Source organism: Hyaena hyaena, unplaced genomic scaffold (assembly GCF_003009895.1).
Source record: "Hyaena hyaena isolate Hyena2069 unplaced genomic scaffold, ASM300989v1 scaffold_252, whole genome shotgun sequence".
Taxonomy (NCBI): domain Eukaryota; kingdom Metazoa; phylum Chordata; class Mammalia; order Carnivora; family Hyaenidae; genus Hyaena; species Hyaena hyaena.
In genome coordinates, this window is record NW_024080884.1 from 2,261,149 (window position 1) to 2,277,703 (window position 16,555).

Sequence of the window (16,555 nt, forward strand, 5' to 3'; positions counted from 1 at the left end):
AGTAACATATCAACATTTTCATCATTTAATTCTATTTTTCTCATCTAACATGTTATAAACAAATAAATCATTTCTTTGTATTTTTCTAAAGATAACAGCTAACAAATTTTGATCAAAACACATTGACATCCTGTAGTGGATATTGTGATTGCCCATCCAGCACCCCTTCGCTATCTGCAAATTGATGGCATCCTTGAGATCTGGGGGAGAGGGCGCTAACCTCACCCTGGGCTCCACCATGATAGATCCAGATCCATCAGAGCACTTCCATTCGTGACTGTGAAACTATCTTCATTAAGTTGGAGGCTTTCTTGACAAATGTAAAATATGAGGAACAGATCTGAGAATTAAGATACAGCTGGAACTAGAGGTATTAACGGCCATGGCAAAGACTGACCTCAGTATTAAGCTGAAGACAATGGAGGAGAATTTCAGAAAATAGAAATTGAACTCTAACATAACCACTGGTGAAATTTAAGCTATTTCTGGAATTGGAAGTCTCATAAACACATACATTTTGTTTGTATTATTAAACGACATTTGTTGCAAATAGCTTCTCCCATTCTGATTTTGTTTTGTTTTATTTTGCTGTTTTTCTTAGCTTTTGTTACACTTCCACCCCACGTTGATGTTGTAATTTTATTTACTCACGTTTGATAATGACTTATGCATTTTGTGTTTTGTGCAAGAAACCCTTCCTTACCTCAAGTCCATGGAGACATTATTATACCTTTTCATATTGGTACTTAAAACATTTTAAAAAATTTTTTAATGTTTATTTTTGAGACATAGAGAGATAGAGCACGAGCTGGGGAGGCGCAGAGAGAGAGAGGGAGACACAGAATCTGAAACAGGCTCCAGGCTCTGAACTGTCAGCACAGAGCCCAATGTGGGGATTGAATCCATGGACAGTGAGATCATGACCTGAGCTGAAGTCAGACACTTAACCGACTGAGCCACCCAGGCGTGTCCCCCCCAATTTTTTTTTAATGTTTATTCATATTTGAGAGACTGAGAGACAGAGTGCAAGCAGGGGAGGGGCAGAGAGAGAGGGAGACACAGAATTTGAAGCAGACTCCAGGCTCTGAGCTGTCAGCACAGAGCCCAACATGGGGCTTGAACCAATAAACTATGAGATCATGACCTGCGACGGATGCTTAACTGATGGAACCACCCAGTTGGCCCCTTTTCATATTGGCATTTTAAGGATTTTCTTTTTATTTTATGAGCTTTAATACATCTGTATTTACTTTTTCTATAGAGAATGATATCATCATCATCATCTTCCTTTTAGAAAGCTAATAATCATTCTAGAACTTTTCATTGAACATCTCAGTATGGACTGAGATGATTGAAACATACATATATGCAGGCATCTATCTGGAGCTTTCTATTTTAGGAACTTTTTGTTGAACATTGTTTTAGTTGCACAGTATAATTATTGTTGGGTAGTACAGACATTTGACAGTATAATTCTTTCAATCTTTCAAGGAATATATTTCTATTCATTTTGTCTTCCTCAATTTCATTAACGTCTTATAGTTTTCAGTTATTCTCCTTAATTATATGATTTTTCCTTTCAAGATCTTGCTCATTTTTCAATATATTTGTATCTACGAGTGAGGGCAGTTTTCTTTCTATTTTAAAGATCAATGTATATTCTTAGTCTCTCTTTCCCTCTCTCTCTGCCCCTCCCCCACTGGCTCACTCTCAAAATAAATAAATTTTAAAAAACCTTCAGAGATAAAATTATAAGCTGTAGAATCATTTTGTCCCTATTTTCATTGAACAATAATTCGTGAAGCCAAATGTTTAAAATAAAGCCACAACCCAATAAAGGGTTAGACAAATTGTCACAATTTAATCCTGATTAGAGATTAACTGGAATCCTCCATCTCTCAGATTCCCTTTCTCAGCATGTAATTGGAGAGTGTGTTCCACTCTGACCGTAAGTAAATTGAAAATGGAGTCGGGGAGTCTAGCAGGGGGTGCTCTTGCACACATGCCACTCTCCCCAGCCTGCTTAACCAGCAGGAGGAAGGAACATAAGAATTATTTTAACAAGAGAGGATATTTCACATAAAAATTTTATCTTCTGTGGCGCCTGGGTGGCTCAGTCGGTTAAGCATCCGACTTCGGCTCAGGTCATGATCTCGTGGCTTGTGAGTTCGATCCCTGCGTCGGGCTCTGTGCTGACAGCTCAGAGCCTGGAGCCTGCTTCGGATTCTGTGTCTCCCTCTCTCTCTGCCCCTCTGCTGCTCACAGTCTGTCTTACTCTCAAAAATAAATAAACATAAAAAAATTTATCTTCTGCTCTTAAGGAAAAGAATGAAGAACTCTCCCTGCCGCTGCGAGAACACACTCACCACCACCTGCAGCCAGTGAAAAGCCTCCATACCCTCAAATCTTTGTTCTTCGCCAATGAACTCTTGTTCAAAATAACCCTCCCTAGTTTCCTTCTGAAACCTATTAAAACCTGGGCTTCTCTTGTCTTTTTGGACTAACTTGCAGTTTGCCATACTTTGCTTGTCTCAAATTACAAATTCCTTTGTTATTCCTCAACTAACTCATTTTGCTGGTAAAATAACAGGCTGGTTTTGTTTGTTTGTTTGTTGTTTTTAAGGTTAACACTACCAACCTGCAATAGTACACTAAGCAAGGGGAAAACACGGGATCTAGGAACGAGGGAATCCAGTATAAGTCAGGGCAGTGGGAAGTACTCGGATGACCTCAGTATGACAAGCTTAGAGGCCACCAGTCCAGACTGGAACGGGGCAGACAGGTGATCCAGGAAATAACCTGCACTCCCTTATTCTCCAGGGTTAGCATGAGAAAAAGAGGATTGACGGGCAATTTATACAACACTTGGAAGATACTGGGAGATAGTGTTAGGTTTTCCGGGCACTTGGCTGGCTCCATCAGTTAAGCATCCGACTCTTGATTTCAGTTCAGGTCATGATCTCCTGGTTCGTGAGATTAAACCCCATGTGGGGCTCTGCGATGACAGATGGAACCTACTTTGGGATTCTCTCTCTCTCTCCCTCTCTCTCTGCTCCTCCTGTCCTCAAAATAAATAAATATTAAAAATGATATTTTCAAAAATAAGCCGCTAATGGCTTATTTTTCATAATTTTTCAATTTATGAAAAGTTTTGGAACAATACTGAAAACAGTAGAAAATAAGCTTGATCAAATATTCCAGTATAGTTATTTTAGGAGGGCAGGGGGAAAGGTAGAGGGTTCAGAAAAGCTAAGAAGCTCACACAAGGACTAGGAGTCAGTGTCTGCCCCTTTGCCCAGGATTCTAGGTGTCTCTTACTCTCCCCACTAAGCAGATGTTTTTGGTCACAACAGAATCAATATATTACACGGTTATAATTTTCCCCATGAAAGTGCCATTTGGGGAGCTAGAAGGGGTGCGGGACCTGGGCAGGTAAGTGGCCCGGAGGCTGCATCCGTGGATAAGCTCTAATTTCAAGGAAGGGTTCAAGGGGATTTTAAACACCTGGGCAATCCGTGTAAATCTTTCTCTTTCAGCTTCTGAAGTCATGTAAGTACAGAGACAAAGGTTTTCTTTTTTAAGAACCATCTGGCCTGTTTTGTGAACAGTATTTTCTTATTTCCTTTCTTTTTGTAGCCCAGTTTCCCAAGGAATCCTGGAACTTGGTGTCAGTTTTGGCCTCTCTGGGCCTCTTACTTGTATTTATTTGTTTAAAAAAATTTTTTTAATGTTAATTTATTTTTAAGAGAGAGAGTGTGAGCGGGCAGAGAGAGAGGGAGACACAGAATCCGAAGCAGGCTCCAGGATCTGAGCTGTCAGCACAGAGCCCGAAGTGGGGCTCGAACCCACAAACCATGAGAGATCATGACCTGAGCTGAAGCTGGAAGCTTAACCGATTGAACCACCCAGAGACTCCTCTCCTGTATTTATTGAACCCATACTGTGGGTTGTAGAAACCAGAGGGTGGGTGGGGAGAGATGGAGAGCGTGAGGCTGTGATGATTCCTTTGGGAGTATCAGAAAATACCCCCTAAGCGATAGCGACTTTCCATTTGTAACACGCAGATGCAGATTGGTGCCTATTTATTTCAAGGAAACTGAGCATTCAGTTTGAGAAAACAGTTGTTCAGATGGGATCTGAAAGCAAATTTCTTCCGAGTTTGGAAAGACAAATCCAGTGTGTACCCGGAGAGGAAGCTTCGCTAGTGGAAAGATGTTGCATGGATGGAGAATACCTGCAAATACACTAACTGCAGGAGGAACTACATGGCCTGCAGGAAACCATAACTATTATCTCTTCCTTTCAGGCAGCAGAGGCATGATTAAAACTCATCTTGACAATTTTGCCTCCACCGAAACAGAAAAGTCACGTTGGCCTATGTTTCAGCATTCATGATTGGGAAAGACAGCAGCGCATATGGAAAGGACCCACATGTGGGTACCGGAGAGGGTAGGCATCTCAAGAGCGATGGGAAGGAGGGGCTGGTGAAACCCGCATGTGATACTGTTTGGAGGCCCAAAGATATGTGTCCATTTTCGATTTGCATTTTGCTATTGAACCTTCTCACAAAAGAGTATCCTGTCCAAACACCAAAGACCATCCTCCATCTGTTTCCCATCTAAATCTCAAGCCTCATCTCTAATGATTTGCTGCATGCATCATGCACTATTCTGGTCTCCCAGGAAACACCATCCACAGGCAATTTCTTCAGGCGATCTGCCAGCAGATGTGGTCCCATTTCCTTGAGAGAGACGGGAACAGATTTAAATCCTGACTCAAATGATACTTGCTCAGGGAATCTCTTCCTTGAACTCTGCATAGCCCTGCTCAGGTCCAATTGTTACATCCTCCTGTGTTTCCAGCGGCATCTGATATATTGGTAACATGGTCTCATTTATCTGTGTCCTACTCTGCCAGTTTGTGAGGGTGGGCGGGGCCAGCTCGATAAGTGCAGTGACAGAGCAGTGACTGACCCAGAGCCTGATGACCTTTTTGGATAAATATGTAAGTAAAGGAGTGCTTACTTACTTTCTTTCTTTCTTTCTTTCTTTCTTTCTTTCTTTCTTTCTTTCTTTTTCTTTCTTTCTTTCCACATTTACAACGCAGTTTTTAAATTTTATTTTTTATTTTATTTTATGAATATAATTTATTGTAAAATTGGCCTCCATACAACTCCATACAACACCCCGTGCTCATCCCAACAAGTGCCCTCCTCAAGGCCCATCACCCATTTTCCCCTCCCCCCCACCTCCCCACCCACCCTTTGTTTGTTCTCTGTATTTAATAGTCTCTTTTGATTTGCCTCCCTCCCTCTCTGTATCTATTGTTTTCCCCTTCCCTGCCCCCATGGTCTTCTCTTCAATTTAAGATCCACGTATGAGTGAAAACATATATCTGTCCTCTGATTTATTTCACTCAGCATAATACCTTCCAGTTCCATCCACGTTGCTGCAAATGGCATGATTTCATTCTTTCTCATTGCCAAGTAGTATTCCATTGAATATATAAACCACATCTTCTTTATCCATTCATCAGTTGATGGTCATCCAGGCTTTTTCATAATTTGGCAATTGTTGAAAGTGCTGCTATAAATATTGGGGTACACGTAAGGAATGTTATTTCTTAATTCCAATAACACACTGGTCTGGTCCACAAGTTTCCAGAGGCCCAATGGGAAGATAGCATGTGGATTAATAAATTTCTGTCATGAAAGATATGTGTATATATCATGTAATGTCCTCTCTTCAGACACATACCTTAGTTTCCTGGAGAATGGGTGGGAATTTTATCACATCACAGAGACACATTGAGGTGACTGCCTAGAGGTGCAATTTGTAGTATCTTATAGTTTAAGGAAGAGCCACACAGGGTTATGTCTATAGTTAAACTCAAATAAAAGAATCCCGGATCTGTGACTCTCAACCTGTGTGTTCATTTTGCCATGTATTCATTTTTCTAGCTAGTTACGTTAGTAAAATGAACATCTTCGTTAAGCTGGGACCTGAATTTAGATATACTGCTTGGTCCACTTCTGCTTCGATTGGTCTATAAGATTTGTTATCAAGTCCATGCCCCTTGGTGCTCCATGGCTGCATCCTTGCCATCAAAAAAATCAGAGCAGCAGAGAGTCAGTCTAACATTTAGCAGCTCGTAGAGTCTTTTGTGTGAACACTTAGCTCCCACACTCTATCAGGAGAGGCCCACAGCGTTCTTCCTGTCCAGTCTCGGAGCCTGTCTGCTGCAGAGAGTCAGACAAATAGTGTCCAGAAGTCAGGAAGAGAGAGAAAGGCAATAAACATTGAAGTCAGAGACCAATTCAGAGACCCAGAGGCTGAGATACACTTGCAAGCAATGTTTCAGCCTTCGATTGTGTGTGAAGCCAAGTATGCCTTAAACAGGGAAGACGGGGGTACTGGGGTGGCTCAGTGGGTTAAGCGTCTGGCTTTGGCTTAGGTCATCATCTTGCAACTCAAGTTCAAAAGCCCTGTGTCAGGCTCCGTGCTTCTCTCTCTGCCCCACCCCCTCTCAAAAATAAGATAAACATTAAAAATTTTTAAAAAATAAACAGGGAAGACAGGCTTCTTAAGGATATCTTTGGAAAACTCCTGGCACAGAAATAGCCAAGTAGAGAAAGTTCTAGCCGAGATGAACATCTCTTTCTCTTCTGTGGTTCTCTCTCACCTTCTTAGTCTCCACTCAGCTGTTTTTGTTTTTTCGGTTCTGTAAATGGTCCAGGCTGCAGGCAGACTCTGAGAGTCTCAAATTTCCTTATTCCTTTCTAGTTCCTGTTCAGTCCCTCAGTTTTGCTCTTCGATATAACAAAACCACAAACAAACCTACTGCTTAATCATCTGGGAAACTTATCTGTGAGACACATGCCTTGAGTATGAAGATAGTCATCAGGGTCATGAGCCAACCCATCTTCACTGCCCATCTGAAGCTCACTGTGAGAGGAAGCTCCCCAAGGCTCGTTGTAACAACCTTCTTCCCCGGTGGATTGCTCAGCTCGTGAAAAAATGGACACAGAAAGTAGTAGCAGGGCAGGTCTTGCTCTCCCAACCCCACAAAGCTCCTCCAGGTAGGTTCAGGCTACTATTTTATTTCCGTTTCCAGTGGGCCAGCGATAGCCACAGTGCTGGGGGCACGCCAATTCATGGATTTAGACACAGATCTGTCAGGTTTGGTTAATACATTGAGCATAAAGAAGCTATCTGCTATACTTTGCCACTAGTTCATTCTCTCTGGGTGATGGGGAGGAAGGTTTTCACTCATCTTGGGAACTGGGAATAACAGTGAGCTCTCTCACAGAAGGGACTCATATTGTGGGGTTGAGGTAGGTAGGTTTCGTACTAACGATTGAGATCTCTTGCCTCTGCATCCGATGTGTGTTAAGGGAGAGGAATTTTTCAAAATGACCCTGTGCTCCTCCCTGGTTAATCTTTTTGAACCTCCTTCTATGGAATCCTGCCCCACTGTCGAGAGAGGAAATGTTCTTGAGTGAGGAGAGGGGAGGTGTGTAATTCAGTTTTCCCTTGAATGCTGAAGATGAACACATTATGAAGACTTTCCTTTTAAGGATTTTAGGAGAGGCTGATGACAGAGCTTTGGGAATCAATATTGGATTGAATATTATTGCAAAATGTTAAGTATATTCCAAAGTTTCAGAAGGGACAGTAGCTGCAGTTAGCCTCCTCTGAGGCTGAAAACAGGAATAGAGATTTAACTAACCATTCAAAGCCATTCCTTTGTGCACATAAAAGGGAGTGTGTCATTGACAGAATATATTCAGGTACATTTCTGTGTTAAAAAGACTGAGAGGCACATAGGTCAACATGTCTGTTTGCTTTTATGTTTACTCATCAGCACAGAGCACTGAGAAAGAACTTGGTAGTAACCCCGCACTAAGAGTAAGAAGATGTGGCTCATTTTTTGTTCCATTTTGTTCATCCAATCACAGACAGTGATCTTGGCCACTAACTTGGACTCTTTGAGCCTCAGTTTCTTACACATTATAATGAGATTTTAATTGAAAGATTGTTTTTGAAAACATAGGCAATCCCCCACCCATTCCTGTCAGTGGAGAACTTTTCACAGAGAGAGAATTCACTCATGACTGAATTTCTGTTTAAACTTCACAGTGCACCTGAAATTGAACTTTCAGAAGTATCTCTCCGTGATAACGCCTTACGGGAGAAGACTGCCCCAGCCCCACCATGCCGTACGTGGCTGATGTTTTTGAGGAGGGAGCTGCAATTCCTGGGGGTGAGTGGGCATCTTCCCACATCAACCAGAGTAGAATGGGACTAGGAGAGAGTATTTGAGTGTATGCACAGTTTCCCCACTTGTATTCGTGAGGCCTGAAAACCCCTGTAGATCAGGAGGCAATGTGGGGCCCAGTTGAGTAGAGAGAAGCATTTTGTTATGAAGACTAGAAGAATGGCCAAGAGGATCTGCCAATTCAGTTCAGTTGATGGTAGATTAATATCATTAACATCAAATTAATCATTGTTGTCTGCACCTCGATGGAAAGAACAATTATTGATGTCTTCCATGCACATGTAAATAAAGGCACATGAGAAATGCATTGGCCATCCCCACATTAGGTCATGCCAGTACCCATTCTTAGAGTAGCCTGATGATACTAGAAAATATTGCATTTCAATCCTGTCTCAGGATGTCTAAGACACCCAAACCATTTTCTCATGCTTGGCCTTCATGATAAGAAGTTTTTTTTCTACAGGTAACACAAATTCTGATCGCTCTGATATGCCTTTGGTTTGGAATAATGGTCTTCTCCGTGATCAGTTTTTCCAAATTTGAGGATCATGTTTTTTCATCATTTAAAGCAGGCTACCCGTTCTGGGGGGCAGCATTTGTGAGTAAACATCTACAATCACTTCTGAAATAACACTGCATGTAGCTTTTTTTCTTGCCCATGTCAGGTCTAAGCAATGATTTATTCTAGTATTTACAGTGTATATATGTATTGCAGTTTATAAAGCACTTGGATTAAACACATTGGTACACTTTTATCAGATGAGAAACCTGAGATACATAAAAGTTAAATGAATTTCCCAAGGGACATTTAGCTAATAAAAAATGAATCAAAACTTTTAGAATACAGGGGCACCTGGGTGGCTCAGTTGGTTATGCATCCAACTCAGGTCGTGATCTCATAGTTAGTGGGTTTGAGCCCCGTGTCCGGCTCTGCGCTGACAGCTCAGAGCCTGGAGCCTGCTTCGGATTCTGTGTCTCCCAAGCTCTCTGCCCCTCCCCTGCTTGTCTCCTCTCTCTCTCTCTCAAAAGTAAATAAATCAACATAAAAAAAAAACCCTTTCAGAATCCAATTCCAGAAACATATTCCTAACACTATTCATCAGTCAAGTTATCTTCATGAAGGCAGGAGAAAGAGACTGAGGAGGTGAGGAGGACAAGGTCAAACAAGGTCAAGGGCATCTGATGAATTCATATTATGTCCTGGAAACTCTTTTAAGTGCTTTCTCATTGTATCTCCTTTTTAAAAATATTTATTTATTTATTTGTTCATTTGTTTGTTTAGAGATAGAGAGCACAAGCGGGGGAGAGGGGGCAGAGAGAGAGTATGAGAGAGAATCTTAAACAGGCTCCATGCTCATGACCCAAGGATCATGCATGACCCAAGCCAATATCAAGAGTCAGATGTTCAACTGACTGAGCCACCCAGGTGCCCCTCATTATATCTCTTTTAATCATTGTACTATTTCTAAACCAGATGACTGAATGAGATCACGAAAATATATACCTTAATTGATGTATCGTTGACACGCAATCAGTTGCACATATTTGAAGTCTATCATTTGACACATTTTGGCACATGTATACACATGTGGAAACATCACATCAATATAAAAGCATTTCCATCACCTCCAGAGTTTTCTTGTGATCCTTGGTAATCCATCCCTCTGTTCCCTGTCCTCCTCAGGCAATCACTGATCTGCTCTTACTTTAGATTAGTTCGCATTTTTTAGGGTTTTATATAAAGGGAATTATAAAGCATATTCTCTCTACTCTCCAGCTTCCTTCACTCAGCATAATTATTTTTGATTACTCCATGTGGCCTTTTGTATTAACACTTCATTCACTAGGATAGATTTTAACTCTAAAAAATATTGCATTGGCTTGGCGCTCTGCTAACTACTTAGGACTCATCAGATTACCTACCTGTTCATGACTCTCCTTGAACCTCTGTCATATTTTATTTGACCCTCCTCTCTACTGTCTTCATGCCATACACTTTGCTTATTAGATGTCTGTCAACCCATCATACACTCTGAACCTTCAAAATTGTTTTGAATCTGTGCTATTGATTTATATTCTATAAATCCTTTACCATGTACATCTTTATAATTACTTTATGTCTGCACGACATATGTGAGACTCAAGATACGCATGTCACAAACACACATTTTCTGCCCAAAGGGGCTGACACTCTAACACACAAGATGCTCATACAAACAAACAATTACAACAAAATGAGAGCCATTTTATAACAGTCATGTACCAGGTCTGCTGGATCTTGCTACTCCAAAAGCAACCCATGGATTGTCAGGGTCAACATCACTCAGGAGCCTGGTAGAAATGAAGAATCTCAAGACCCCTCCAGGATCTACTGGTTAAAAGTCTGCATTTTGAAACAGACCCATAAATACAGAGAACAAATTGGTGGTTGCCAGAGGGGAGGGGGGTTGGAGGATGGGCAAAATGGGTGAAGTGGAGTGGGAGGTAAAGGCTTCCAGTTATGGAATTGCCGGGAGCCGCACCGGCCTCTCTGGATGGCAGTCACAGCAAGGAGATGGCAATGTTTGCACAGCTTCTGCCATGAGAAATGAAGACTAATATCTCCTTCTGCTACTACTGGATCATGTTGGAAATGAGCCTGCTGGTATAGACAAGGCCTCACAATATTCCATATCAGACCCATATTCTGAATACAGATACCTCATAAGGAAAAGCATATTCCTGTCTTCACAAAAGAGACTTTAGAGGAAAGCTCTATGGGCGATTGTCAAAAGGCTCTTCCTATGGGCCTTGCAGATCCAAGACTTAGATAATAAAGGGGGTTAAGAACACAAGAGTTACTATTGAGCCTGGTCCCATATCAGAAGAGCCTAATTTATAGTTAAAGTACAGATAAGTACAGAACATAACTTACTAATTGGTGATGTATGGCAGTCCTTTCCTCAAGGCCTACATTCCACAAACACCCTCCCTTACACTGGCAACTGGGATGAGGATTGATAAGAGTAGCTAAAACATAAACCCAGGTGCCAAGATGGACACATTTAGGGCCCCCATGAGGACTTCCACACACAAACCAATTCAGAAACATTCATCCTCTTGAGAGCCAGACAGAATGACTCCTAGCTTATCTATATACAACCTAACCTATATGTTATCCTGTCTTTCACTAAGAGCATCCTGTTATTTTCTTGGTGGTAAATTCACCATGACTGGGATAATTCTGTAATTGATATCACAAAAGACCTCTCATTGTAAGAAATTACTTTTCTCTGATCTCATATGGTTGTTGAACCTTTAAATAAAGACACCAAAACCGACAGGACAGAGATGCCTGCCTGGTGATCAGAAAGAATCTCGGGGCTCTCTCATTCTCTTTCGCCGACACCGTCCATCCTTCAGGGACCCCTGGACCTGTCGGAGCCGGCGCGGCCTCCAGCATGGAATGAATCAGTCATGGGAATAAAAGGCACAGCATAGAGAGTGTAGGCAATGGTATTGTAATAGCGTTCTATGGACACAGATGGGAGCTACACTTGTGGTGAGCACAGCATAATAGTTGGCTTGTCAAATCACTATGTTGTGTCCCTGAAACTAATGTAACATTGTGTGTCAACTATACTTCAATTAAAAACCTAATCTGGGAATGCCTGAGTGGCTCAGTCGGTTAAACTTCCAACTTCACTTCAGGTCATAATCTCATGGTTCGTAGGTTTGAGTCCCATTGTCAGCGTGGAGCCCACTTCAGATCCTCTGTCTCCCTCTCTCTTTGCCCTTTCCCTGCTCTCTCTCTCTCTCAAAAATAAATAAACATTAAAAAAATAATAATCAATATTTTAACAAGACTGTCACAGTATTCATATGCACATTTAATTTTGAGAAGCCCCCTATAGGAAACAAGAATAAAATTATAGTGAGCTTATGGGGAACATTAATACATAGCTTTATAGAGTACCCACAACTTTACCTTATATTTGGGGGATAAAGGGGAAAGGGGAAGTAAAGACGGGCAGAGACTCACTGAACTTCTCCCTCCCTTCCTTTATACAGTTTGCTATTTCTGGATTTTTGCCAATTATGTCTGAAAAGAAGCATGCTATATACCTGGTGAGTTGCAATTCTGTCTTTATCCATCCTTGAGGAGATGAGAAAAAATGGAATTTTAGGAGTCTTGAAGGAGATGTGTCATCATCTCCCCTATAATGAGTGAATGTGGAATCTATTTTGTGTTAGATATAATCATCAAAAATATAATCATTACAATATCAATCATCTTCTTTAAAAAAAACCAGTAAGACATCATTCCCTTGCCACTTGTTTTAAGAAATATCCCCACACTGGGCCCTGTCCCTGTGAGTACTGTCATATGATCAAATGGATGATTTGTTTCTGATTAAGGAGATGGCTTGAGGAGAGATGATGTTTTGTCCGTGAGGGTCTTCCTGAAGGCAGCCCTAGCAAGAAGGTTATAGATGCTTAGAAAGCAATGAGCATATCATCAAGATTTCCTTTTTCTATTTACATTTTGAACCATGGCAGAGTTTGCTGCATGCAACCAGCTGTAAAATTGCAGTGAGATCTGTTGAATGTGCTGGTAGGTGAAGGCCCAGATCTGAGTGTTGTCCTTCACCATCAGGTGTGGGGAAGCCTGGGAGCAAACACTGTCAGCAGCATCACTGCAGGAATAGGAATCTTCATCCTGACCATCAACCTGAAGACTTCCTGGGTTTATTTCTGCAGCTGCTGGGAAACTCAAGGAGATGACTTCTGCTTTGTGGCTTGTTTTTCCACTGTATGTATTTCTTGTGGGAGGGCTAAGATTCTGGCTCCCAATCCAAGTAAGAGCCCTCTTTCCCTTTTCCATGAACCCCATCCTCTGCTGTAACCTCTATCATGTAATGTAGTGTTCTGGGGGTGCATGTGTGGAGATGCTGGCTGCCAACCCCTTCCCGGCTGAATTCTGTGAGGTTGGAGCCACTTGCCTTGAACTACCATCGTGTGGCGTCCCCATGTGTGTGTCGCTTCACTGGGACTGATCATGTTGAGGGGTGATGAAATCAGGGGCTGCTATAATGGAACACATTTTCAGGGCACCTACCCCCATGACTCCACTTGTTGGTCATTGTTCAACAGGAAGTCGTGGCCATGATCCTGTTTCTCACCATCCTGGGGTTTTGCAGCGCTGTGTCACTCATAATCTATGGAGTTGGAGAAGTGTTCCAAGGGAAGAAGGTAGGTAAAGGCCTGATACTCAATCCTGAATGACAAACTGAAGAATTTGAGCTTCATCCTAAAAGTACAGCCTGGATATCCGGGAACATTTCTACTGGAAAATTATTTTTCCATGTGTCGGTATTTTGGTTTCCGAAGCTCATGTTTGAAATCATGTTTTCCCACTTATAAGAGCATAAATCTCATGATATGTCCCCATGACTGAACATTAGGAAAGTAGAATTTTCATAATTTTAGAAAAGGCTCTGTGTTGAGCATGAGAGACAAATGTGAAGGTAGTATGTGATGGAAACCCTCAGGTATCTGGGCTTATTTTCTCTTCCAGGATAGCTCTCTTATATTTGTTCCTACTCTTTCTTTTTTCTTGGATTTCATCTTCCTACTTGCTCTGAAGCCTCACTCTTCTTTCCTTCCCAATTCATGTTTACCAACTGCATTTCTGCTTGCCTTACCCATCCATTATACCTTTGATGTATGAAAAAGACTCACCAATACTTGATGCACATACACTTACTCAAATCTTCCAGATGATACATACTCTCTCCATCTGTCCACTTGCTGAAGCATTTGAGTCTGGTGGCCTTTTTTGATCACTTTCCTCCAAAGAGAAATAAGACAGAAGATATAACAAAATTCAGACACATAATAGTCTCACCAACTTGTTATTGACTGATAAAATTTCTCCTGGGCTCACTTGGCCAGCCAGTCTGGCTTGCTTTATTGGAGATGGAAGGAATAATTACAGTGTAATGAGAGACAGAATGAGACTCAGAAAGCCAAAAGAGATGAGAAAGAGCTCTCGAACAAATCATCTAGTGGTGGAAAATTCCTGGTAATTGATATTAAATCATTTTTCTCTCATCAGATTCCAGAAGACCGTCTTTATGAAGAATTAAACATATATTCACCAATTTACAGTGAGTTGGAAGGCAAAGAGGAGATGTCTTCTCCTGCTGATTCATGAGAATCTTGTATTCAGAACACTCTGAGTCACAGCAAAAGGTCTAAAATAAGCCAAGATGTTTGTTTAAGGGACTACCGACAAAATTTTAATTCTCTCTATGGTCTTCCAGTTTTACATTAGGATTCATTCTCCAGACGGTACTATTCTATCTGTTGTTTCTGTTCACCTAAACTCCCCAATGCCTCGCCCATTTTTAGATATGATCGACTCCTATTTTTCTTGTTTTCTATTGCTGTCTTGTACCAACTTTTGTGGGAAGTCAACGAATAATCAGTTAGCATTTACTGTGTGCCTATAACAATGCAAATAGAGGAAACAGGAGGAAGGCTGGTCGAGAGCTGAGTTAAACTTTGACAGTTTGATCATGTTTGGCTCTTAACCCTTTTCAGAGCTACAGATATGCGTGATGGATGTCCCCCTACTGGGCTGTAAGCACCTAAAGGACAAAGCCCGTTCAGCAAATGTAATACTGAGGACCAATTAAGTGTTTGAAGTTTTCCACACTTGTCTCTTTCACTTCATGTTTCCCAGTGTCCTACATAATGAAAGCTCAAAGGGTATTTATGGAGTGGATGGGGGAACATTCTGAGAAGATATACATGGGGTCAGGCAACAGGTAGAGTTGAGAGAAAGAAACAAATTACTCTAAAGTGAATTTGGAAGTGAGAAGGAGAACAAGTTGGCAGATAATTAGCAATAGGAATATAGTCAGATAGAAATTTGAATAGAATTCTGCAGGCTTGTATTAGTCATTTTGGTGGATGTTATTCATATCAGCTTAGCAATGGATGCTTCCTGCTTATGTCTGATCTTCTGTGGACAGCCCAACATGGAATGTTAGAAGCATCACTTATCTTAGAAAACACATTAGAATCCCAGGCCTATTGCTTATTAGTTGAGTGGGTTGTGGCAAGTTATTTAATTATTTTACTTAATCTGGTTTTTCTAATCTGTAAAATTAAGATATTAGGAATAATTTAAATGCCAGGATTGAGGGTATATTGTGGGAAAACACACACACACAAACCTAACTCTAATGGCCCCCATCTCTAATTCCACTTCAATTTTCTCTCTTAAATATGCTTTGTACTTGATCATCTCACACCAGGACCCCAACTTGAAATTTTCTGCCCTATATTCTGTGCTCCCTGAATTTCTTCTTTCTTCAAGTTTCTACTCATTCTTTAAGTTCTTCTAGTCAAGATTGTTCTTCTCTCTAAATGATGAATTTTTCAAACCAAACACACACACACACACACACACACACACACACACACACCTTACACTATAACTTTCCATATGCAAATTTTTTAATGGTTATTTATTTATTTTTGAGAGAGAGCGGGTGGGGGGGGGGAGTGGGAAGGGGTAGAGAGAGAGGGAGAGAGAGAGAATTCCAGACAGGCTCTGCACTGTCAGCACAGAGCCCGACATGGGGCTCAAACTTATGAACTTGAACCAAAATCAAGAGTCAGATGCTTAACTGACTGAGCCACCCAGTTGCCCCTCCGTATAGAAATATTTTATACCCTGTCAATGATAATATATTTTTTTCAAAGACGCAAAGTCTCATAAAAATCTATATACTTCTGAATCATCAGTACTTGCACGGACACAGTTTTGTTTAATAATGTTTGCAGATTGATGAGTGGGCAGTGGGGAGTTTTAGTAGGTTATTCAGTATCTTGTAAGATGGATGGGTAAAAAACAAGGAAACCATAAATGGAAAGATCATTTAATGAGGAATTTGAAATGAAAGAAGAATAAATTAATGGGGACCTGAGATAAAATGGAGTCAGTGGGGATAGAGTGAAATGGTCATGTTTAAAACATGGAGGAAAGAGAAATTGGTAGATCTTGCTAACAAGTTGAATTAAAAGACAAGATTAGACAAGCAATTGTTGTTGATGAACACATTCCGTCGTTGGGTCTAAGGTCAAAGGAGAATACCAGGTAAGTGTGCCAGAAATATGGATTGTCAGAAATATGAATTGATGAATCTCGTGTAGGAAGTCAGAAATATTAATTGATGAGGGGCGCCTGGGTGTCTCCGTCAGTTAAGCATTTGACTTTTGGTTTAGG

At 41.1% G+C, this 16,555-nt stretch overlaps 1 protein-coding gene across 1 annotated transcript; it reads left to right on the forward strand.

Annotated features, from left to right (window-relative positions):
• Positions 1-6,915: 6,915 nt before the first annotated feature.
• Positions 6,916-15,774, forward strand: MS4A2 (membrane spanning 4-domains A2). The gene is made up of 7 exons (XM_039245067.1): positions 6,916-7,078; positions 8,139-8,262; positions 8,741-8,875; positions 12,328-12,384; positions 12,914-13,069; positions 13,411-13,509; positions 14,375-15,774. Exons 1-7 carry the CDS (start codon positions 7,017-7,019, stop codon positions 14,471-14,473), a joined length of 732 nt encoding a protein of 243 aa, XP_039100998.1. The 5' UTR covers positions 6,916-7,016; the 3' UTR covers positions 14,474-15,774.
• The last annotated feature ends 781 nt before the right edge of the window (positions 15,775-16,555 follow it).

Bases quoted from the DNA above. Each gene is read 5' to 3' on its own strand.
- MS4A2 (XM_039245067.1), top strand. From the start codon at position 7,017: ATGGACACAGAAAGTAGTAGCAGGGCAGGTCTTGCTCTCCCAACCCCA. The intron at 8,263-8,740 runs GTGAGTGGGCAT...TTTTTTCTACAG, and splicing joins GGGAGCTGCAATTCCTGGGG to GTAACACAAATTCTGATCGC. The intron at 13,510-14,374 runs GTAGGTAAAGGC...TTCTCTCATCAG, and splicing joins AAGTGTTCCAAGGGAAGAAG to ATTCCAGAAGACCGTCTTTA.